Here is a 25,406-nt window from a genome sequence, read left to right on the forward strand (position 1 = left end):
ACATTGTACAAGGCTAAAGAATGCTATGATCAATACTACTTTTATTCACTATGGTACTCATATCTGTCTACTGTTATTCACACTGTACTCCATTCATTCCTCTTAATAGCATCGGGAAAGAAGTTCAAACTTGGATGGTGTCTTTTTTTTTGTTTGTTAGTGATGCAATACTTTTTTTCCCCTCCTCCAAAACAGGTTTTTATTGCACTTCAACTATGTTTTTTTTAAAAAATGCATATTTCTCTAATCATTCAGGGAGGACATATATGTGTACCATGCAAGAATAAAAAGTAGTTTGGAAATGCACAGTCAGCTGTGCAAGTGCATTGGCAAAAGAGAATGCAAAATAATTGCTCTTGCTCCAGAACTAATATGCTGCTTCCTTTTTTTGAAACTATAGACATTTAAAAGTACCTCTACACTGCTGAGTGTGTTTTCATGTCAACGGGGCGAAAAGGGTTCAATATGATTTTGCCAGAGTTTGCCTCTTCTATCTGCATTAGACATGAAAATACTTTGTTTGGCTTTTGGTTGGTTTGGCTATCATTGGTGGGGAAATAATGTGCAATTCATGGTGCTCTCTATATGACGTGATTTGAATAACTAACCAGCCACGTTCAACGTAAATGAAAAATGGGGTTTCAGAGTTTTCTGTTCTGTGTGTGGCTTATTTTAATAGCAAAATTTGTTCAAAATTGTCGTTTCTGTATGAAAATGCCCCGATACTTGCCTTGTGGGAAAAGCCTATACAATATAACTTCTTGCTCCTGTGATCTCATCTACAGAAAATGAAATTGGCATTACATATATACTTTAGCAAATCAGCTCTCCATTCTGGAGCTCTTAAATATATGTAGAGCATTTTGGAATGCATTAAATACACCCAACTCTGTAACAAATAGACTAGTAATTAATAGCTTTACATGGGGCTTCATTTGCAGAAACTAAATGCATCCAGTTCATCAGAAGGTAGCACAGTTGATGTTGGAGTTCCCCAAATAGGAGAGCAGCCAGAGGCTGAACCAGAAGAAGCTCTTGAACCAGAAGCCTGTTTTACAGAAGGTGAGTGATCCTTTGGAGTGAAGGATTTTGTTCATTCATATATGTTTGTAATAGTTGTATAAGTTGTGATTCTCTATGCTACTTTAAATGGAACATTTGCTGCTGTGGAAATGCTTTTAGAGCAATTCTAATGGAGGCATATGGTTGGATCCCATGGATCCAGTCCACTAATAGTGGTGCTTTTGCCCACTTAAAAGAATCTTCCTCTGGTGTAAGAAGATCTTGCAGCCTATGCTGAGAGCGGGGAAGAGGGCAAGAGCGCAGCAAGCAAAGCAAACCCACACATGTAGCTGGAGGAAAACAAGGCCACAACTTTATTGAATACAGCACAAGAGGAGCATTGGCGAATCATATGGATCGGATACCAAACATCGATTGACCCACCTGCCAGTCGATGACCCCTCACCCCCTCAGACCCTAGCTGAGGGGGGGGAACCAAGGAGTGACATTAAGGGGGAATCACCTGGGTGTACACCCCTTGATGATTCCCCTGCCACCTGGGAGTGGGTGTGCCCTGGCAGCCCCCAAGCTGGGCATGCACCTCCATCACCCACTGCCAAGATTCCTTATGGGAATTCCCTTCAAGGGGAGCCTGGGCACACAGGCCCTGGCTCCCCTCAAAAGAGATCCAATCCAATGACAAATCGCCAAAAGATCCTGCCAATGCTCCTACAGCTGCAGGCACTCCAAAAAGCCATCTCTCATATCCTGTAGCCAGATGCCCTCCCCCCAGCTGGATAAGTGAACTCTGTCTGGGCGATACAACGCTTCCAAGCGGAAGGAAATGTCTGGATGCAAAACAGCCGAGCTGGGTTGAGGCTCAGCTCAAACCCCGCCTTTCGGCCTCTGGCTGCTTCCTTGCCGCTTCTTCGCTGCTCTTCAGCCACTTCCAAGGCCTGCTGCTTCTTCAGCTCCTGCTCTGCTCTCTTGGCTGCCAGAGAGCAGAATGCAGGGGAAGCAAGGCGGCAGCTAACTAAATACCCAACTGCCGGACTAGAGGGAGAACTGCCTCCCTGAGGTCCAGTGCCAGGCCCCTCCCCCTCCCACAGCACGTCCCTGGCTGCTGCTGATTATTTGGCCAGGGATTTCAAACCGATTGGCTGCCGGGGGTTATAAACTGATTGGCTGCCAGGGATTTCAAACTAATTGGCTGTCGGCTTGCCCAGAGGAATGCTGGGCGAGCTGCAGCAAGGGCAGCCACCATGCCTAGTCCCTCCTCCCCGCCAGCTGCAAACTGGCCACCAGGTGAGTCTGGTGGCCGATGCCTCTAGCTGTGGAAGAGTCTATTGCATCAAGGGATGGCTTCTTGCTGTCGCAGAAGTGGAACTAGTATGGAGTTTCCAGTCCATATACATTCTAAACACCGTGGCAGAACTTGTAGTCCACATTGGATGGTGTTATTTTTTCATTCATTTTACAAGCTGGAAGGAATAGAAATCTAGGAGCAAGATTCTCACTGAAAAAATCCTAGTTTATTAGCCCAAATGGGAATATCCAAAATGCAGGTGTAGTTTGTTTATTTTCACACGTATGTTTCAGAAACATTCCTGTGGGGGCAATTATTTTGTGGAAAGAACTGGTTCACATCTTCATATTGCTAAATTATTCTGAATGAGACAAAATTGTGAACGGACATTTTTATTCAAGGTGGCTTTCATGCAGTGCAAACAAGAACTTTAATATAAATGCATCAAGATCTGGGTCAAATCAGATCAATTTGGAGCACATTACACAATTTGTAGACTCACAGTGCAATCCTAAAAAGAGTTACTCCAGTTTAAGTCCATTAAAATGAATGAGCTTAGACTGGAGTAACTCCGCTTAGGATTGCACTACCAGTTGATGTGAGAGAAGATGGAGGGCTGCACATGTATCTTTTTCCTGATAATGAACTGTGCTACCTAATTACGACACATGAACCATCACTTATTTATTCATTTATTTAGTTAGATATTATACCCCACTTCTTTCTCCAGTGGTACCCCAAAACAACTTTCAATATCGTTCTCCCCTCCTCCATTTCGTCCTTACAACAACCTTGTGAGGTAGATTAGGCTGAAAAAGAAACTGTCTACCCCAGGTAACCCAACAAATTTCCATGACAGAGTGGTGATTCCTGGCTCTTCATTAGAAGTGTCTGTATTTTTACAGGGAAACTGTTTTAAGAACATATTTGATTCCTCCTTCCCACCAATGTTTTAATTGTTGTTTTTAAGTCTTTATATGTACATTGGGAGGGAAGGCAGCAGGGTATAGCCCAATCTCATCAGATCTCAAAAGCTAAGAAGGGTCAGTAGCTGGATGAGCAACAACCAGGGAAGACTCTACAGAGAAAGGCACTGGCAAACCACTTCTGCTTCTCACTTGCCTTGACAGCCCCTTGCTAGGGTTATCATAAGTCAATTACGCCGTGATGGCACACACACACATTTTAGCTCTGGTTTTAATTGTTTTAATGATTTTATTTTGGTTGGCTTTAATAGTTTTAAGATGTGATTTTATTATGTATGTTTTCATTTGTTAGCTGCCTTTATGGCCCTTGTGAGGGAAGAAAGGTAGGATATAGGTTTTTTAAAAAAGAATAAAATCGACTGACCATAGAATAAATCATACATTAACTGCTCCTTCAGAATAACTTGTTATCTGGCTCTTACCTATCACATCCTTGTTTCACCAGGCTGTGTGCGGAAGTTCAAGTGCTGCCAAGTCAGCACAGAAGATGGGAAAGGGAAAATATGGTGGAGCCTCCGGAAGACCTGCTACAAAATAGTAGAACATAATTGGTTTGAGACTTTTATTGTCTTCATGATTCTCCTCAGCAGTGGCGCTCTGGTAAATTAAAACATGGAACCATGATTAGTTTTGAAACATGTTGCTTAGCACAGGAAATTAGCATAGGAAGCAATCCAGAATATATAATTATCAAGCTTGAAAATGTATATATTTTCAGTGCATCCATCTTACCTACATATTTGGGTCATTGCTGGTCCCAGGACAGTACAAAAGTATATAAAGATTTCCACCTAACTTCTGCTAAATCATACTCCATTTATTTTCCTACAGAATGGGTTCAGTTGTTCTGTGTTGTTTTAATCTCTGTCTCACCTTACTGTTCAGAATTTCCCTTTAAACATTTGGGAGTTAAGGCAAAGTTGGAAAATGAAACACAGAAGGCACATATGCAGTTACAAAAGGGGGGCAGCTAACTTCCCCCAGGACCGTTTCGCCTCGAGAAAGCCATGGGGGGAATCAGGAGCCCCTCCTCCCCGGGCCAAGTTCCCCAGGTGAATCAGGGCCCTCTGGACTTTTAAAATCTCTCTCCCTGCTGTTGCTTTGTTGTTGTGGAGAAAGCAAGTAGGGTCTGAATTCCATTAGAAATAGTAACGTGTAGTAGGGCCCTGACTATCCAAATATTAAGAATCTATATAGCCCCAAACAGTGTGAGCCTTTTCCATAGCCCATGTTGATTAGTTAAGAATGAGAAAGAGTCCACTGATCAGTACTTTTGGGGTAGGGGGAAATGTCTCACAGTTCCAGAATGTTTTGAGGTCGAAATAAAAATACAGGACTAACATATCAAAGGCCAATGGGAACTCTTAGAGAGTTATCAAGAGTCCTTACAAGTATCTATATTATACATATTTTAATTCTTAAAATTTCATAAAATTGGATCGTATCCAATTATATGTCATTGGTATTTGTAATTTAATAGGGAATTATCTATCTCCCTGCACCCCAAATAATGGATTACTAAAGTGCTAGGTGGAGCTGCTGTAGCATAGTGGTTAAGTGGTTTGACTGTGAATCAGCACTCTGCTGGTTCAAATCCATCTACTACCATGAGGTCAGTAGGCGGCCATGGGTAAGCCACTCCTCTTAGCTCCAGCTCCCCAGCTGTACTATAGGGATAATAACAAGGCTGACTTTGTTCACTGCTCTGAGTGGGGACTGATCTGTCTACAAGAGCTGTATATGAAAGCAGTTATTATTATATGGACTGACTGAACTGGAATAAAACAGTTACTATCGGACTGAGAGATTGTAGCAGATTGTACAATGAAACTGAAAAGGTCTTATGTGTCTTATCACAAAATGTGTTATGTGTCTTACTACAAATGTCTCACCACAAACGTCTTGAAATATCACAATATCCTTATTAGCACACACTATCCAGTTTTTGATCAGGCAATTGTTTGTAAGGGTACTAATATGGGTCAGAACTATGCTGTCCATTCAAAGGTTGAGTTGTGCAAGGTTGGACATGAAACAGAAAAGTCAAAATGATGTGCAGGACAAGAAAGAAAAGCCACTCACATCTGTTGTAACTAGTTGACCTGAAGTAAAGCAAGGCTTTGATTTAGGACCAAGCAAGGAACCTAAAAAGACAGATTCTACAAGATGGTACTGTTCTAGTGAAGATGTTAAGACTTGTTACCTGGGGTTGATAGGCAACTGGCAGGAGCTTCAGAGGCGGGGACATGGAGGGGGCAGCATTGTCTGCACTGCAACATCACTTCCAAGGAAAACTCAGAAGTGATGTTGGGTATTATTACGGAGAGAGAGGCAGTGGCATAGGAAAAAATTAAAGTTTTTTGCTCTAGAAAGAGAAATGCAAATATTTCTTCCAGGAAAGGAATAGTAAAACCCTATAGGGACGCTATATATTTAAATCCTTCTGTGGTGTGGGACCAGCATACCTTAAGAGGCACTTAATCACATACTGTCTGAGGTCCTGCTTTAAGTTGCAGCCCTCTTTCTTGATCATGATGTCAGACTTATGTATCTCCGTCCCCATGGATTGTCCTTTTTTTATCCCTGTCTTCTGCCAGTGGGTAAAGACTTCCCATGTGTGTCTGGCATTCCTTCCTCTTGCCTTGTTTTTAATTTTTTTTAATTTTTAGTTTGCTGTATTTTGTTTTATATGTGTGTTCTTAGCTCTGGTTTTTAATTCGTTGTATGACGTTATTTTTATTATGCTGTTGTGATTGTTAGCCACCTTGGTGATCTTGATTGGGCAGGAAAGCAGGGTATAAATGATGTAAATAAATAAATAAAAGAAAATAAAACTTTATTTGCAGGCCTTTGAAGACATATATATTGAACAGCGCAAGACTATCAAGACAATGCTGGAGTACGCTGACAAGGTCTTCACATACATCTTCATCCTAGAAATGCTTCTGAAATGGGTGGCCTATGGCTTTCAAGTATATTTCACAAATGCTTGGTGCTGGCTGGATTTCCTTATTGTTGATGTATGTATTCTGCCTTTTCTATACATTCATGAGATATGCACATAAAATTATTGCCCCCTCCACCCCAAGGACCGTGGGATGAATTGTGAACTTGCTGCTTTCGGAAAGGAAGTGCTTGAGGAAAAATTAAAGAGTAACTTAGTCAAAAATTCCATAATGGGATGCTTCACTGTGAACATAAGTAGAATAGTTAACTGTTTGTGAAAACCAGGGATCTAGAAAATACATGGTATACTTTAGCAGTGCAGTGATTTGCCTTCGGCAACCTGTAGTTTACAAAGTTTGTTATTATTATCCTCACAACAGTCACCTTGTGAGGTGGGTGAACCTGAGAGAGCTGTGACTGACCCAAGGTCACTCAGCTGGCTTCAAGTGGAGGAGTGAGGAATCAAACCCGGTTCTCCAGATTAGAGTCCTGCCACTCTTAACCACTACATCAGACTGGCTCTCCTCTAGATGAGGTGGGCCTCAGGTAGTATTCCTAAGGAATCAAGGACTAAGGGGTCACACGCAGCAGGACTCAAGGGGCCTGAAGACTTCCTGGCCTTCTCTGCTGCCTATGTCCCCGCCCCCAGTAATCAGCATTAAGTGGGGAGAGGTCATGGCAGGGAGGGCCTCATATGGTGTGTGATTCAGGGAGGCTTCAAGACTGCATCACTGCCATTGGGAGTATCTAGAAACTTTGGTTCTTAATCCTTGAAAAGAATTAATTTCGAACATCCCTCAGATGTCTTCCTGCATAATTAATTGTTAAAGGATTGATTGTGAATTGAGCATAGCGGTGGTTCATCGATCACTAATTTCTGCCATTTATCTGAAATAATGTGATTATTTACTAGTCAACAGTAGCATTAGGAATTCTGAACTGTTCTCCCGTTTCCTGTCCTTGATACTTAAGCATAACAGTATTAGTGCTACTGAGATTGAAATGAATTACTATAATGGACAGGCATCATTTGGGCAACCAGAATGGTATATTTGAAATATTTGAATTAGAATCACTGCAGTGTATCCCTTAAAAGTCATCGCAACAATTCCTGTAGAATGTCAAGCTGCCTGGAATAACTTGCCAATTTAAAAACATGCACTTCTGCTTTCTTTGAACTATGCTTATAAATACGTAAAGTAAGGGTTCAAAATTATCCTGAGCCACAACTGGCAAATATTTTAAGCACCCTCCTTAAACAGCAGCAGTTGAGGCTGGCTTTGTGGGAACAAATGTTGGCTTTGCAGAAGTATAGTCAGGAAGTTGAGCAATCATTGGGTCCCCCGCCTCCCAGTGACCCTTTAAAGGGATGCCTGCTGGCCAGCTGATTCAGAATGGCTGGCCCTTTAATGCTTCACTGCCTGGTAATCAGGAGGCAACTGGCCTTAATTCAGGGGCAGGGAAGCATGGAGACAGGACACGGTCCAACCAAGGAGCCACTCATGACTTCTCACACCAGTTCCCTTACTCTGCAAAGCCCTGTACCAAATCTGGCAAAGCCCTATAAAAGAGTGGAAGATGAGGAGAGGAGCCAGGGAAGAGGGGTATGACCAAGCCCCTCTTCCCCCTGTGTCTGAGGCCTCAGGGAAGCCACAAAGTGAAACTCAGCATTTGATGCCTGCTGGGGTGGAGTGGCAACCCCCAGAGTTTCCTGCGCTCCTATTAAAGATAAGGCACTATTTTTTTTAAAAAAATCCTGATTGTGTAACATTGCTTAGTTGTAAATCACTTACATGAAGTATTAAGTTCTATTCATGGACATAGGGTAACTGCTTACGTTGGTTAGTGCACTACTTGTAACTTTTCTTTTGCAATATGGCTCAAAAAGATGGAGGTATGCTGTTCTTTAGGAGGAGATGCCTCTGTCCATACCTACTTGACTTAGCTATTACTGAAGAAACAGGTCTTTGACTTTTGGCATTTGCCTGCAGCGTGTGGGAATAAGCACAATGCTAGAAATATTCAAGTTACACGTGCTCCTTTGTTTGCAGATTAATTTTGGCAATTCATCAATTTGTTCTGGATGTGATGCTGCTGGGCAGGGCTGGCTCAGCTCCTCCCAGCAAAAAAAGGGGGGGGCAATATATAGGTTGGTCTAGTCATGATTGGTGGGCATCCTGAAAACCTGGTGGTGCATGGATATTTCCATAAAGCATAGATGCCATGCCATGCATTTCAGATAATTGCCTTGAATTTTATAGCTGGGCTTAATTTCTACCAGGGATATTCATTTTCAACTCCTCTTTTATAAGAATTATATATTTATTTATTTATTTATTATTTATTTAATTACATTTTTAGACCGCCCTCCCCGTCAGACGGGCTCAGGGCGGTTTGACAACAAATTAAAAACAGTAAAAACATTATAAAAACATTAAAACATCGTATAAAAAAACATTAAAATTGGCGGGTGTAGAATATTAAATATTAAAATGCAGCATTGTCCTGCATGGGTGGTGGAAGGTCTTCAGTGGTATGGCCAGCGAGAGGGCAGCCTAGCCCCCACCAAATGCCCGGTGGAACATCTCCGTCTTGCAGGCCCGGCGGAAAGATAACAAATCCTGCCGGGCCTTCATTTCCTCAGACAGAGAGTTCCACCAGGTCGGAGCCAGAACTGAGAAGGCCCTGGCTCTGTTAGAGGCCAGGCGGACCTCCCTGGGGCCAGGGACCATCAGCAAGTTCTTAGTGGCTGATCGAAGCGACCTCCAGGGAACATAGGGGAGAGGCGATCCCGAAGGTATGCTGGGCCCAGTCCGCATAGGGCTTTATAGGTCAACACCAACACCATATAGTTTCCATTACACTAAACTTATATTATCGGAACATGCCCTTTAATAGACGTTTCGTTCTTCAACTGTAACTGCCTTGAAATATCTCTCCAAACTGGCAAAAAGGTCTTCCTCGAGCAAGAAAGTATGATGGATCTTTTAAAAGTATGCACATAACCAATGAATTTCTTTCTTTTATTTGTGTAGGTCTCTTTAGTTAGCTTAACAGCGAATGCCTTGGGCTACTCAGAACTCGGTGCAATTAAATCGCTTAGAACTTTAAGAGCGTTGAGACCGCTAAGAGCTTTATCAAGATTTGAAGGAATGAGGGTAAGAAAAAGAATTAAGAGCCTGAAATAATACATGCATGAAACAAAACCAGCCATAGCATTTTCATGCTGATATGTTAAGGATATGAGTTGTAAAGACCCCAGTTCAAAATGCATCTCATCCAAGAAATATAGTAAGTTTTCGCAACGAGTCATTTTCTGGGTTCATTCAGACATTACAAGCAAACCCTGATCACTTACAAACTAGGATTCTAAACGACCTTTTAACCCTACTTCAGAATTCCAGTTTGTAGGCAAAAAACAAACCACACTTTGTTAATATGCCTCTTTCATCATGACACACTGTGGTTAGTTCTAAACCAGGAAGTCTTCAATGTTGGCACAGCACACAAGGAGCGGAAAGAGGAATCACACAAGCCAAGGACAAGTTCTGAAGATCATTCTCTAACCAAATATAGTCATGTGAATGCAGCTGTTCTCTAAGCCTCTGTTTACCTCTAAATCATGAGGATAATAACATCGGCCCACATTATGGTGTGTTGCAATAAAAACAGAAATAATGTATGTGAAGCACTTTGAATACTTGAAATACAATATACATATAGATAAGGTTGCCAGCTGTATGGGAAAACAATGTTCTGCCCCTTGAATAGAGGTTTAATGTCCAGAAATGAACAGCTGAAGCTTTTCATAGAATGGAGCTAAGTAAATAACATCACCTGACATGTGATGCCGATCAAGCAAATAATAGAGGGACCAGTTTAAAAGTTGACAACACTACCTATAAATGGCCTTTTATTACATGGCCTTTCTTTTTGGATTTTGCTTTGGAACAGTGCAGCTTCCTGCAGCCTCTAATGTTACACATTGTTTTGTCTTTGAAAAACAGATGTCATATAGAACTTTAGTTATCCTCTGCTACTACTTTACCTCCCAGCCAATTTGAAATGTTTCTATATAGCTCTGCAAATTCTCAAATTCATCTTAGAAGCTACTACAACTACTTGATTTTTAAAGTGCATGGCATGTGCATGGGATTTAGAGGCATGAGTGTTTAAGGGCACATATATAATCAAGAATATTTTTACAGTGAAAGTGCCCGTGGTGAATGAGGCTTGCCGGATAACAGAACTTTTTGCTTGTTGATGGTATATTGCAAGCCATCTTGTGTAAGGCTGCACAGAAAGAGTGGAGGAGGTCGGCAGGCACCCTGGATAGCCCTCCTTCAATCTTTCCCCTCTAGGCTGAAGATGTCAGGGTTGGTTGGAGCTGTCTTGACTGGCTAGCCATTCTCTCAGCTCATCTTGGGCTTGGTAGGCTTCTGCCTCACCAGTTCCATGTCATTCTTATTTATTTTATTTATTTATTTTATTGTTGGATTTATATCCCACCTTCCCTGCAAGCAGGCTCAGGGTGGGTCACAACATCATAAAAACCACAGTTTAAAATACAATAAATAACAGTTAAAATCATAAAACAATAAAATCAACGGATTTCATTGGACAGTGGAACAGAACAAAACAGGCAAGGGACCAGCAGGATAGTTCGCCAGCTCGTCCACTGCTCTCATAGGCCCAGCAGAACTGTAATAAGTCCCACAGGACCTGGTTCTCAACTGGGAGAGCATTCCACCAGGCTGGAGCCAGAGCCAAAAAGGCTCTAGCCCTGGTTGAGGCCAAGCGAACATCCTTGGGGCCAGGGACCACCAGCAGATGTTGAAACGGCCTACAGGGAACATATAGGGAGAGACAGTCCCGAAGATATGCAGGTCCCAGTCCATTAAGGGCCTTAAAGGTTAACACCAACACCTTGACCTTGACCCGGAATTCAACTGGAAGCCAGTGCAGCTGGTGCAGCACAGATTGAATGTGTGTCCTAAATGGGGTTCCTGTGAGGACATGCACCACCACATTCTGTACCCGTTGCAATTTCCGGGTCAGTTTCAAGTGTAGCCCTGTGTAGAGTGAGTTATAGTAGTCCAATCTGGAGGTGACTATTGTGTGGCTCACTGTAGCTAGGTCATGGGTGGAGAGAGAGGGAGCAAGTTAGTTGACCTGCTAAAGATAGAAAAATGCAGATCTGGCAACTGATGAGACCTGGGCCTCCATTGATAAGGAGGTATCCAGAATCACACCCAGGCTCCTCACCATTGACGCAGTTGTCAAAGGCGTTCCATCTAAGACTGGGAGCTGGATTCTCAAGCTCAGCAATCCCTGACCCAGATACAGGACCTTCATCTTCACAGGCTTCAACTTCAGCCGACTCTGCTTCAGCCGCACAGCAGTCACAATGCCCAAAGCCCTGGCCAAAACATCCATGGTGGAATCCAGCCAGTTGTACATTAACAGATACAACTGGGTATCATCAGCATATTGATGGCATCCCAGTCCAAAACTTCGGGCTAACTGGGCAAGGGGGGCCATATAGATATTAAATAGCATCGGGGTGAGAATCACTCCTTAAGGAACACTACATACCAGTGGGTACCTTGGCGACATCTGTTCCCAAAGCACCACCCTCTGTCTCTGACCATGGAGAAAAGAGACCAGCCATTGCAAGGTGGCCCCACGTGTCCCCACATCAGTGAGGTGGTGGGTCAGAAGGTCATAACTGACCATGTTGAAGGCTGCCATCAAATCCAATAGCACCAGCAGCGCCAACCTGCCGAAGATCGTCTGTGAGGGTGACCAGCACCGTCTCTGACCCTTGGCCAGGAGGGAAGCCAGACTGAAATGGATCCAGGACTGAGTCATCATTTAGGAATGCCTGCAGCTGCTCTGCACTGCCCACTCAATCGCCTTACCAGGAATGGGAGATTTGATACCAGGCAGTAACTGGACAGATCAGTGGGGCCCAAAGATGGCTTCTTCAGAAGGGTGCTGGTTCTGCAAAATTCCTACCTGCAAGTCACAGTACCTGCATAAGCTCTCCCACCCCCCACCCCCCGCCACACACTTGCTCACTCTCACCTAGACTCATGGTGAGCACATTTGTGGATGACACCAGATAATTCAGGATATTGAAATCCCAACAGCCCCAAGAGAATTTCTTGAGAAAGAAGAGGGATACCTCCTTAAGCTTTCTCATATTCAAGCTAAATATTCCCTCTCCTGCTATTCCTGTTTGACAATGAAGCTTGAATTGTGCTTCTTCCTTAACATCCCCCCCCCCAAATCCTTCCATTTAATAATAAATGAAGGGCAACATTACATATGTATGCAATATTTTATATTACATATATGTCCCTACATTCAGAATTGCCATGCCTTTTGACTCCTCGAGTAACAAATGTTCCTGAGGCCCTTAGAATCTACATTTCATCTTGGCAGACGATAACATGTATCTGACACTCTTATATTTTGAGCTTTGTCAAAAGGATTCAAACTGTAAACGAGTGGTATCGCCACAGGACTCAGGGAAGGGGAAATGTAGGTCAGCTCTAGAAACATGGCAATTATGGAAGGAGTAAAACATGACTGTTCATATAGCCAGAGGAGAAAGACAGGCACCCTCTGGGTTTAGCTATGCCCATCCTAAGTCATTTATCTGTACTATCTACTATTGCTTTTATTAGCTATACATTCGTGTAATATTTTGATCTGAATATACCACATTGCTAAGATTAATGTTGGGTAACCTGATTTTAAAATGAGACAAAAATCTATACCGTTGAAATAGTGCCATAATTTAATTCTACATGTTGTAGTCTTGCCAAATAATAATACTACGCAGTTCCCAGGAACCTGGTATTCGGAATGAAGTACCCCAACTCTAGAACAGTCACTGAGGTTTGATTCATAACTACCTGATGCCCAAATTTTACTTTTGTGAGGTCATAGCTTCATAGTGAAGCCGTAAGTTCTGCAAGCAGCAACATCATTCGTCACTTGGATTGTGTAGTTTCCAGTTTTGCATCTCCATCTGGCACCATTGCCATTGGTGTGAAAACTGGTTATGTGATCTGGATGACCCATACGTTCTCAATCGCATGGCTCCAATCACACAGAAGTGGCTTCATGAACTGGTACTTCAAGAGCCATGTTGCAGGGTAACATATTAACTGAGCCTGCAATTTATTCTTTGTATGTCTCAGATGCTTCTGTAACTGACTGTTCTTCTCAGCAAACCACAGAGATACCTAGGAGGCATAGGGGAGGAGGTAGACTGGTATATAATACCAGAGCTGTGGAAGTCTTGTTTCCAGTCCTTCACGGAAGCCATTCTCTATGACCTGCAAGTTATGTCCCCAGATATGATTTTTTTTAATTACTGCTTTCATCAGAGTTGTAAGCTAGTGTAGCATAACGGAAAAGAGTTACTCGGAGAAAAACAGAAGATTGTTTCTATTTTTCTCTTTTAATAAAATGTATAGAAACAAGAAAAAGAAGAAATATGACTTGAGATTCCTTACATTTGTATTTCACCTGCCATGAATTTGTAAGGTAGAATCTGGAAAATGAGGTTTAGAATATTTTTTTTAATATTAAAAAAGATACAAATGCTAAATTCCCTGTGGGATGGAAATATACTTTTATAAATATATATTTTTATATGTGAGTTTTATATTATATTATATTATATTATATTATAGTTTTAACTGTATAAATTAACTTTAATGTGTTTTAATATGCTGTAATCTGCCCTGAGCCCTTCGTGGGGAGAGCGGAATAGGAATCTAAATCAATCAATAATAAATAAATAAATAAATTGCATCCTGTTTACTCCAGTGAACTGGGTTGGTTTATGTTTGCACACACACAGAGGCGGGGTGGGTGGGGCATATGCATATTACAGGATGCTTTGAACTCTGGGTTTGGCACTATTTTTTCTTTCTCATTACAATTAATCCTGGTATAGCATTAAAGCAATTTATTATTGCGTTCCTATTCTGATAAAAACAAGCCATTTAGAGAACCAAGTTTCTGTTCCACATCAATATAGTTTGAACTAAAGCTCTGCATTTTGTATCTAAGGAAATGAGCTGTGACTCACAAAGATTCACACTGAAATGTTGTCAAGTTTTTAAGGTGCCACTGGACTTTAGTTTTTCTGTGTTTTAAAGTAGGCCTGTTCAACTTGTGACTCAGTAGGCTGAGTGCTGCCTCATGGACTTGATAAACATCCTGTTCTTATGGCTTGCCTGGAACTGCAAAAACAAGGAATGGAGGGTATCAAAAACTTGGCAGTCCACAATGCAGAGTCCATAGGTTGTAGTTGGAGTGGCCGGTCACAAGTAGACATGGGCACGAATCAAAAAAACCCTGAACCATGAGGTTCGTTGTTCGTGGATTTTCACAAACCAGGAACCACGAACTAGCACGGAACTGGGGCCAGTTATGAACCAGTTCGTGGTTCGTGGGGTTTAAATACCCCTTTCTGGCTGCTTAGCAGTGGCAGGGAAAGGGGCATTTAACGGTTTAAAGGGCCCTTTCCTGTCTTGCAACCAGCAGCTCCCTTTAAACTATCAGCCCCCCTTCACTGCCTGCCAGCTGATAGTTTAAAGAGACCTGACAGAGGCAGGGCCCCTTAAACTGCCCCAGCCCCAGCCCCACACTTACCTTCCCCTGCAGTGTGCGGCTTCCTCCCTCTCCACGAGGGGCAGGAAGGCCATTTTCAGCCTCCTCTGTTCCTCTGCAGGCCCGTAGGGCAGTGGAGTAGGCCAAAAATGGCCTTCTCGCCCCTCAAATGGCCGCGCGGTGGCCATTTGAGGGGCAGCAAGGCCGTTTTCGGCCTCATCCGTCCCTCTGCGGGCCTGCACAGGGGCGGAGGAGGCCGAAAATGGCCTTGCTGCCCCTCGCAGGAGGAGGGGGAGGAGGCTGTGGGCCACAGGAGTCATCAAGGTAAGTGTGGGGCTGGGGCTGCTGCTGGGGTTTGTGGGCCGTTTAAAGGGCCCTGCTGCTTGGAAGCGGCAGGTCCCTTTAAACTATCAGTTGGCAGGTGGCAAGGGGGGGATCCCCCCTGCCACTTGCCAGCTGATAGGTTAAAGGGACCTGCCTCTTGAAAGCTGCAGGAAAAGTTTAAATGACCATTTCCCCGGGGGAATGGCCATTTAAACTGTCCCTTTCCCAATATGACCCAAATGAACCCGAACCAGTAACCAGTTCGTGGAAGTTCGTAGAAAGGAGCTTCCATGAACTGTGGTTCACGAACCACAAACTGGCTTGGTTCGTGGGTTTTTTTGGGTCGTAATTGGATTCGTGCCCATCTCTAGACACAATTCACACAGAACTTGCTTTAAAATAAAATACTCAACCAACTAGGCATTTTAATATGAAAATATTGCATTACTCTGTGAGAGGCACCTGCCATTAACTGTTAGTTACAAAAAAGATAGTAGCCGATGTGTTCTTAGTGGTTTGGACTACTTAAATTAAAACAATCTAAGAAATAATTATCACTGGATTAGAACACATAAATAGTGAGTACTTTGTACTCACAGAAGCGTATCTTCCTCCACTTTCCCCTTCCCGAGCCTCGTGATCACTGAAAAGACATTGCCTGTTGTTAGGGGACAACCCCCCCCCCCCCGGAACAAAAAGCCATGTATTGGAGAGGCAGGCTGTAGTGAGGAGAAATAACTGGATAAAATTCACTTCACTGTTGTGCCAGTGGAGCTTCTTGCTCTAGCGGAAACTCTGCTGGCTGAAGAAGAAGTATTTTTCCCAGTTTCCCTTCCTCATTACAGCTCTCCCCTGCATGCTGCCCAATGTCATGTGTTTTTTTGTCCACAGGGATCCCTCAATCCCTAGGTATGGCTTTTGGGGATCATAGAGGGCAACTGAGAAGGAAAAGGCATGGGAAAGTCTACTTACATCAACCAGTAATTTGAGCCCATTGTTTGCAGGATCCAATCTACCGTTTTTATTTGATTTTCTTGATATCATACGGCTTATATATGTCGCCCGTTCTCCTTAAAATGTATGTTTAGTTGCATTATTTATAAATTTTCCATATGTATCTATTTGACATTTCTTTCGATTCTTATAGGATTCATGTGGTTGGCAATATTCCACCAGATTTTTCTTACTTAATGTGTATCTTCTTTCTCTTTTTGTTTCTGTTTTATCTTGCTTTTCTTTGGATTGTATCTAGACCTGTACAGAGCATCATTTCAAACTGCTGAATATCCATATTTATGAACCTTTAGAAGTTTTTATTTCTTCCAGATGATAAAATACTCCATTTGTTTGATATTTGCTTAAAGTTTACACTTTTTCTCTGTGATTTCCTTTGCTCTGTAGGTGGTAGTGAATGCTCTCTTGGGAGCCATCCCATCTATCATGAATGTACTTCTTGTGTGTCTTATATTCTGGCTCATCTTCAGCATTATGGGAGTAAATCTCTTTGCTGGCAAGTTCTATCACTGTGTTAACACTTCCAATGGCGAAATGTTTGATATCAGCCAAGTTGACAATCAGACTCAATGTGAGGAACTCATAGAAAGAAATGAAACAGCTCGATGGAAAAATGTGAAAGTCAACTTTGATAACGTGGGTCTTGGTTATCTTTCTTTGCTTCAAGTAGTAAGTAGCCATTCTCTCCATACTTGTTAAACTTACAGCATAGAATTACTACCTTGTGCATGGTTGTTCTCAGCAGTTCTGTCCTTCACTAGAAAAATATAAATATGTGTATGTTAGTGTGTCCACAGTGTACTCGTTCAAGAATGCATACATTTACAGTATTTTATGCATTAACCTCCCCTGACCCAGATAGACCAGACAAGCCCAATCTTAGCAGTTTTCAAAAGCTAAGCAAGGCCAGCTTCAGTTAGTAATTGGATGGGAGACCACCAAAGAAGACAGGGGTCTCTATGCAGAGTCAGGCAACGGAAAACTGCCTCTGTTAGTCTCTTGCCTTGAAAACTCTAACAGACATCACTGTAAATCAGCTGCGACTGGATGGAGATTTCTACCACCACATATATTAACTTATTTATTTAATAAAATATGTATATCCTGCTTTTCCCCGTGACTCAATGCAACTTACAATTCTAAATTTAAAATATAGCTATCTCTGAATATCCTCTATGTACGATTGAACTCTGATCTAAAATACATCCATTTGCATACACCAAACCAAATCTTACCTAAGAAGCAAAAATAAGCATCTGCAAAATTGACATTTGCTTATTCATTAATTTATGTTGGGAAATGGTACCATATGGTGTGCATATGATAAACATATTTATGAAATCTATACTACACGTTTTATGATTGGTTAAGTATTTTAAATTATACTCAACTGGGCTGGAAGTGTATATAACAGTGGTATTTTAGATAAGAAAATACTAGAATAAATGGCTTTATGAATGGGCACCTATGCACTAAATCAAAAGAATTCATTGAATACCAGTTTATGAGAATTCTGCTTTTCTGTTCTCATATATGCCCACTGATCCTGAATGATACTTCACTCATTGGGTTACGTCTTATTTTTCCATAGTAATTTTTTCCATCATAATCTGCTGTTCCAAGTACTGGATAGCCCATTTACTGGATGGTAAATTCTATTATTCACTGAAGGCATTTTAAAAAAATGCCTTGCTATGTATTTTATTTAAGGGAAAAAAGCATTTAAATTTACTAGGTTTTTCTTATCTGAAATCACATAGCACAACTATGACCTATGCAAACCCAAAGGGTTTATTTCTTTTAAAAGACCACAAGAGATATATATAAGTATACATGGTATGAATGCTTTCTTTGGTTGCTATCTTACCTATGCAAAGCAGACATTAAGTATATCTTCTACTTGTAGGCCACTTTTAAAGGCTGGATGGATATTATGTATGCAGCTGTGGATTCACGAAATGTAAGTATGCTGTTGTGCCACGTTTATCTTTTTATCTCAAATTTCATACAACTATTATTTTTGGCTATCATTTCTCAGGATTGGATTTATTTATACTCATTCTGAACAGCTACCTTATACTGTCAGACTACTGGACCGTCTAGCTTAGTATTATTTACACTGACTGGAAGTAGGGGTGTGTGCTTCGGGTTCCCGGTTTGGAAAAAAAACCGGAACCGAGCCCGATTCGTAAAGATTCGGTATTTCCAAATTGGGGCCAGTATGATGGCCCTGATTCAGAAACACCGAATCAAAGCTTCCTAAAGCAATTTGGATTGCTTTGGGAAGCTTCGGGGGCTTTTTAAAGGGTGCCCACCCTCCCACTTACCTGGGGCATCTTTCTGGCGGTGGAAGCAGCGGCCTTCCCTGCTGCTTTTTCCAGCCGCCACAGAGGCCGAAGCAGCGGTGCAGGCAGCGCCGCCGTCAGCATTTGCTGCCGCCCTGCCTGCTGCCACAGAGGCTGAAGCTGCGACACGGGTGGCACAGATGCCGGCATTTGCTGCCACCCTGCCCACCGCCGCAGAGGCTGAAGGGGCTGCATGGGCAGCACAGGTGACGGTGTTCGCTACAGCCCTGCCAGCGGCTGCACAGCGCCGGATCCTCTTTGGTGGCGCCGGGGGCAGGCTACCCCCCTGCCCCCCTCGATCCAGCCCTGCCGCTGCAGACACCGAAGTGGCGGCGTGGGCACTGGCATTCACTGCCTCCATGCTAGCCACTGCAGAGGCTGAAGTGGTGGCGTGGTTGGTGGAGGCACCGGCTGCAGTCTTCCCTGCTGGCCACGGCAGCAGCAGAGGTGCCTGCTCCGGCCTTCCGAAGGTAAGTGAGGTTGGGGGAAGGGGGCTCGAGGGAGGTGGGAATCTCACTTCGGTATGTTCCAAATCATTACAAAGCATACCTAAGCAATTTCCGATAACCCGAATCCGAAGCGGCTTGCTGGTTCGGGTTTTGGGTTATTCCAGATCATTTTCCCGTTTCGGGTAAACTCGAAGCGGGAAAACTGAATATTTCCCTGCTGCACACCTCTAACTGGAAGCAGACCACATCACTTGGAGATGAAAGGGATTGAAATCCAAAAACTACCATTTTTACTGGGTATTGTTATGGGACACTTCAGAGTTATATGGAAGCTACAGATCATTTTACGCAAGAATGGTTCAGTTAATTAAATTGATATTAAATGTTGGTCTTGAAATGCAAAGAATGAAAGTATTCCATTTTATATTACTGAGAATGTTTCTCACCAATATTTCCTTTAACATTTGTATTTACTTTGTAGGTAGAGAAGCAACCCAAATATGAGGATAACCTGTATATGTATCTTTACTTTGTCATCTTTATCATCTTTGGCTCATTCTTCACCTTGAACTTATTTATTGGTGTCATCATAGATAATTTTAATCAGCAAAAAAAGAAGATAAGTTCATTTTATCACTGTGTTTTCAACGCATTGTCGGGCTGAAACGATGATAATTCAGTTGCTGTAATGTTTCCCTTAAGGATTTAAAACTGATTAATTTCTTTGTTGAAAAAAATAAAAGATTTTTATGAAATCTAGATGGGTAGCCATGTTAGTCTGTCTGTAGCAGTACAAAAGAGAGAGTCCAGTAGCACCTACAAGACTAACAAAATTTGTGATAGGGTATGAGCTTTTGTGAGTCACAGTTCACTTCTACTAACTTCATTACTAATAGTCTTAGAGGTCCTACTGGGCTCTTGCTCTTTTCTAACGCTGGAGAAGTCTAGTTTTTCTGAGTTCTGGCTGATGAGGTCATTACCTACTGTTCTCTGATATATACATAGAGCTCTTGTGTGCTGGTACTTTCTCATTCATTTCCATAGCAGGAAAAAAACCCAGATTCATAAGTATAAACGAATTGGTACACTAGCCTCTTCCATCAAGCCAGAAGAATGGGGCCAAAACGTGTGGGAATTGTTCAGTTCCCACATTGACAAGGGGGAAAAAACCTAGATAAGGGAATTTATATACAAACACAGTTCCAAAAGCCAAAACAATGTGCCTTACCACAAAGTAAGCATCCCTTACTCATTAATTTTTGATGTCCAGGCTAGAGGACTGATGAAAAAGATTGCCCATTAAGTGAGAATAATTATTTGGTTTTTAAAAAGAGGTACCTGGTTGTAACCAGTTTTCGTTTCATCACTTTACTTTGGAGGTCAAGACATCTTTATGACCGAAGAACAGAAGAAATATTACAATGCAATGAAAAAACTAGGGTCCAAGAAACCACAGAAACCTATTCCCAGGCCAGCGGTAAGATTTGTGAGATTTACGATTATTTACTTCTTGTTCTGTTTCAAATTTATTTCTTACATTGCATTGCAAATAAGTGATTTTGACTTAACCATGATTGAACTAGGTGTTATACTGAAGGCAGCTATCATTAGAAAGAACATTTACAAGATGCCGTGTTAAATTGTTTCCTACTGAATACTGGAAATCATAAGCCTACCTAATATTACTAATTTGGAATACTATAATCCCAAAATGTTAACCTGTTAATTCTTCCAGCACTGCTCCGGTATTAGCTATGATATCACATAGGAAATCCATAAATGCATTTTCCCCCACACCATGTGGTCCTACTTCCTAGAAGGGCTGATGGTGGCAGAGAAGGTAGTTATGTTGCTGGCTCATCTCGTGGTCTTATAGTCCTTATGCTACCAGAGTGGTATGAGAAAAGCCACCTGGCTGCAGTTCCCACTCTTCTGAAGAATTAGACTTACAGTACACCTTCTTTGATGCAACTTAAACGAGTTTACCGTGGAGTGCACAGTGAATTTACCAATGTTTTGAAGAACTATATTTTAGTCATCTAGATTAAGTAATGAGGTAAATGAATAATAAATTATTTCCTTCATCCACAGAACAAATACCAAGGCATGGTTTTTGATTTTGTAACAAAGCAAGCCTTTGACATCAGCATCATGATTCTTATCTGCCTTAACATGGTCACCATGATGGTGGAAACAGATGACCAAACCGATGCAATGGAAACCAATTTGTACAGAATTAACCTGATCTTCATAGTCCTTTTTACTGGAGAATGTGTCCTGAAATTGATTTCCCTCCGATACTATTATTTCACCATTGGCTGGAACATTTTTGATTTTGTGGTTGTCATTTTATCCATTGTAGGTAAGGGCAAGAGCAATTCAGTAGAAAATTAATAATAAACAACTGGAATCTTGCAATGACTTTTCCCTCCCGCATTATTTTCTCTTCCCTGAAATCTCCTGTAATCTCTCTCTTTTCCTGCCTTCTCTCCTGTCCACCCACCAGCCAACCTATCTTTATCTCCCCCCATCTTCATTTTCCCCTGCTTCCCTACCCCTGCCACCCTCTGCCTGGGAAAACTATGGCCCAGGTGCTGGTCGTTGGCCCCCATTGCACAGTAGGGAACCTGCAAGGATTTGCAAGAGGCACTTCATTTTTCCACGTATCACATTCCCCACACTATTTCTTCTTTTTCTCTTCCTGGCAGCTTTCACATCTTCTCTTTTCCCTGATTTGTTCTCTCTTCCCACCCACCCACCAACTTACCTTTTAGCTCCCAACCATTTTCAGCTTTTTTATTTATTCCATTTATACCTCACCTTTCTCCATAATAGGGACCCAAAGCAGCTTCCTTCATTCTCCTTTTCTCATTCTCAGAACAATCCTGAGCATGGGCAGGGTGGGAATGAAAAACATGGGGAAAGGGTCTGTCTCCCAGCCTGCACTAGCCCTACCACCCCCCAAAGAAGGGAGGGAGAGAGGAAGAGGCAGCCTGCCTAACCAATTGGCTGGGAACATTCTTCCTTGCTTCACGCGGGTCTTGAGCAGGCCAGACACTACCTCCTTCACCTCTTGCAGGAGTTGGGCAGGCCAAGCTGGTTGCTGCCTCCTTCATCTCAGGTGAGCTAGGTGCCACCTCCCTCACCACACACAGGGTTTAAGTGGACCAGGTTGGACTCCACCACCTCCCTCACCTCACATAGGGGTAAGGAGGGCAAAGCCAGGCACTTTTGTTGCCTCATACCAGCTTGTGTGCGCCAAGCCAGGAGCTGTCTCACTCACTTCCCCTCACTCACTTCATACCAGCTTGTGTGCGCCAAGCCAGGAGCTGTCTCATTCACTTCCCCTCTTGTGGTGTTTGGGTTGGCTGAGCCAGGCATCACCATCCCCTCCTTGCCTCAGGTGGGCTGGTTACCACCTCCACCAACTTGCACGGGACTTAAGCAGGCCAGTCTCAGCTCTTTTGCCACAGAGCTGGTGAAGCCCAGGTGAGGGGGGGAGTCCATAGGCCCACGAGGGGCATCCTGGTGCTCTTAATGCCCTACCCACTCCTTCCTGGCCCCACTCACCTGGCCTGCAGGGGAGAAAGGAGGGGGAGGCAGGCTGGGAGCCACCAGGGTATGCGATGAAATAGCATGCACTTGCACTCTGAAGACCACAATGACACATTTTCAGTTGAAAACCAGAAGTGAGGTCATCAGGGCCTCTGGAGTGTGTTCATGAGGAAGCTGGATCAGGGCCTGCATACCAACCCCCTGTCCCCTGCTTTTCAGGCAAGGGGGTTGGCAACCCTACCCCTGTGAGGTAAGTTATGCTGAGAATGTGCACTTGGCCCAAGATCACCCGGTGAGATTTCACAGCGGAATGGGGATTTGAGATCCTAGGCTGAACCTCTAACCACTATACCACACTGGTTTTTGTGGAGTGGCTGCTATTAAAACAGTAGCAAGTAGCTAGGCTTGGGCGAGTCATGAAGGTTGTATGGTTGCAACCAGGTTGGTGGGTGCTGTCAGGCCTGAATCCTTAAATCCTCCCTCAAAGGCCAAAACAGCCCTGGAAAGGGTCCCTCCCCCTTCCTTTTCCTGACAGAAACCAGGGCTTGACAATTTTGTTGTGGTTGCCCAGCACCAGCCAGTGAGGGCATCTGTTTCTTAAAGCTACAAGGCTCCTTTTATCATTTTGTTTTTTTATTAAAAGATCCCCCCACCATTTTTTTTTAAAGATTTTAGATTTTTTTGCAAACCTGGAGCCTTTTTCAGGTTTGTAGATAGATCTGTCTGTTTGGTCCATTCTCAGTACCAGTTTCTAGATTTAAGTATTCTCAGATTTTAATGAGTTGAGAATTAGATATATTGATGATATAAAAATTTAAAACAATGATTTTTTAAATTTTAAAATTAATTTCTAAGGAAATTTTAGTACTGAGCACTGTTAATTAACAGGTCACAGGAGCTATTCATTGTATTCATCATTCTCTAGGTTTCCTATACCAAAGGAGAGCTTTAGCATATATTCACTGCTCTCTTTCAGTGGTTTTAAAAACCCTGACACTTATTAGAGGTATCCTAGCTAAACATGCATGGCCTAACCTGCTGTAAGTGTATGGTACATCAATTGAAAGACTGTAGTGTAATCTCCTATAGCCTATATTTTAAAGCGTTAAGGTTACCACTTTTAACATTTAATAGATGTAATTATAACCTTTCCTCATCTTTTTTTTTCAAATTTGTTTTTAGGTATGTTTCTAGCAGAAATTATTGAGAAATACTTTGTGTCCCCCACGTTGTTCCGAGTTATCCGACTTGCCAGGATAGGTCGAATCCTGCGGCTTATCAAGGGTGCTAAAGGGATCCGCACTCTGCTTTTCGCCTTGATGATGTCTCTGCCTGCCTTGTTTAACATCGGTCTCCTGCTTTTCCTCGTCATGTTCATCTACGCTATATTTGGGATGTCCAACTTTGCCTATGTCAAGAGAGAAGTTGGGATTGATGACATGTTCAATTTTGAAACCTTTGGTAACAGCATGATCTGCCTCTTTCAAATTACCACTTCTGCTGGCTGGGATGGCTTGCTAGCACCCATTCTTAATAGTGGGGAACCAGACTGTGACCCTAACAAAGATCATCCGGGAAGTTCGGTCAAAGGAGACTGCGGCAATCCTTCTGTTGGGATTTTCTTCTTTGTCAGCTACATTATCATATCATTTCTAGTGGTGGTAAACATGTACATTGCTGTTATTCTGGAGAACTTTAGTGTTGCAACAGAAGAAAGTGCTGAGCCTTTGAGTGAGGATGACTTTGAAATGTTCTATGAAGTCTGGGAAAAGTTTGATCCAGATGCAACCCAATTCATAGAGTTTAGTAAACTCTCCGATTTTGCTGCTTCACTGGATCCACCTCTTTTAATACCAAAACCAAACAAGGTTCAGCTAATTGCAATGGATCTACCCATGGTAAGTGGTGACAGAATTCACTGCCTTGACATCTTGTTCGCTTTCACAAAACGTGTTTTGGGTGAAAGCGATGAAATGGATGCCCTTCGTGTTCAAATGGAAGACCGGTTTATGGCAGCCAATCCTTCAAAAGCCTCCTATGAACCAATTACAACCACGTTGAAACGAAAGCAAGAGGAAGTATCTGCTGTCATTATTCAGCGAGCCTTCAGGCGCTACCTCTTAAAACAAAAAGTTAAAAAAGTTTCCTACCTTTTTAATAAAGATCGGATCAAAGCTGGAGACGACACCCTTATCAAAGAAGATATGATCATTGATAAACTCAATGAGAATTCTACTCCCGAAAAAAACGATATGACCCCCTCCACCACCTCTCCACCTTCCTATGATAGTGTTACAAAGCCTGACAAAGAGAAATATGAAAAAGACAAATCAGAAAAAGAAGATAAAGGTAAAGATATCAGGGACAGTAAAAAATGAGCAAAATGAATGGTTTCATTTGTGACAAATTGTTTACAGCCTGAGAAAGTAAAGTATTATTTCAAAAGGACTCCCAATAGGAGGTTTATGCCAAACTGACTGTTTTTACACACACAGACACCCACATATAAATATATCTATAAATATATATACAAATGTTAGATATATACTTAAGGTCAGTGCCTATTAACAAGACAGTGACCCCCTTATCATCCAAACGCTACTCTGTAAAATGGGCGGCAACCTTGATAGGAGGTTACTGTTTTTATTACCAGCTGACACTGCTGAAGAGGGAAGAAAAATGGCTACCCAGATTGGAGGGACCAGTAAAAGAGGTGCAAACTTAGGATTTGTGTGTTTAACATGAAAACACTTGAGTACAATAATTGTATCCACTGTTTGCATTCCAACTGCCACATTTTTGCCATATTTTTACAAAAATCCGTCTTGGTGAGGTTGTCATTTTT

At 42.4% G+C, this 25,406-nt stretch overlaps 1 protein-coding gene across 11 annotated transcripts in view; it reads left to right on the plus strand.

Annotated features, from left to right (window-relative positions):
• The window catches only part of LOC129323714 (sodium channel protein type 2 subunit alpha), an 82,925-nt gene extending 57,986 nt beyond the window's left edge, over positions 1-24,939 (plus strand). For 6 of the 11 annotated variants that reach the window (XM_054970323.1, XM_054970313.1, XM_054970315.1 and 3 more), the window contains exons 17-26: positions 942-1,062; positions 3,740-3,894; positions 6,141-6,314; positions 9,276-9,398; positions 16,600-16,881; positions 18,119-18,172; positions 19,488-19,625; positions 20,379-20,483; positions 21,098-21,368; positions 23,744-24,939. In XM_054970323.1, coding sequence (XP_054826298.1) covers positions 942-1,062; positions 3,740-3,894; positions 6,141-6,314; positions 9,276-9,398; positions 16,600-16,881; positions 18,119-18,172; positions 19,488-19,625; positions 20,379-20,483; positions 21,098-21,368; positions 23,744-24,939 — 2,619 coding nt within the window. Of the gene's footprint in view, positions 1-941; positions 1,063-3,739; positions 3,895-6,140; positions 6,315-9,275; positions 9,399-16,599; positions 16,882-18,118; positions 18,177-19,487; positions 19,626-20,378; positions 20,484-21,097; positions 21,369-23,743 lie in introns of all 11 variants that reach the window. The other 5 variants (XM_054970322.1, XM_054970314.1, XM_054970321.1 and 2 more) reach the window with 2 other exon arrangements.
• Positions 24,940-25,406: the final 467 nt, after the last annotated feature.

The sequence above is a fragment of the Eublepharis macularius genome, chromosome 2 (assembly GCF_028583425.1).
Source record: "Eublepharis macularius isolate TG4126 chromosome 2, MPM_Emac_v1.0, whole genome shotgun sequence".
NCBI lineage: Eukaryota > Metazoa > Chordata > Lepidosauria > Squamata > Eublepharidae > Eublepharis > Eublepharis macularius.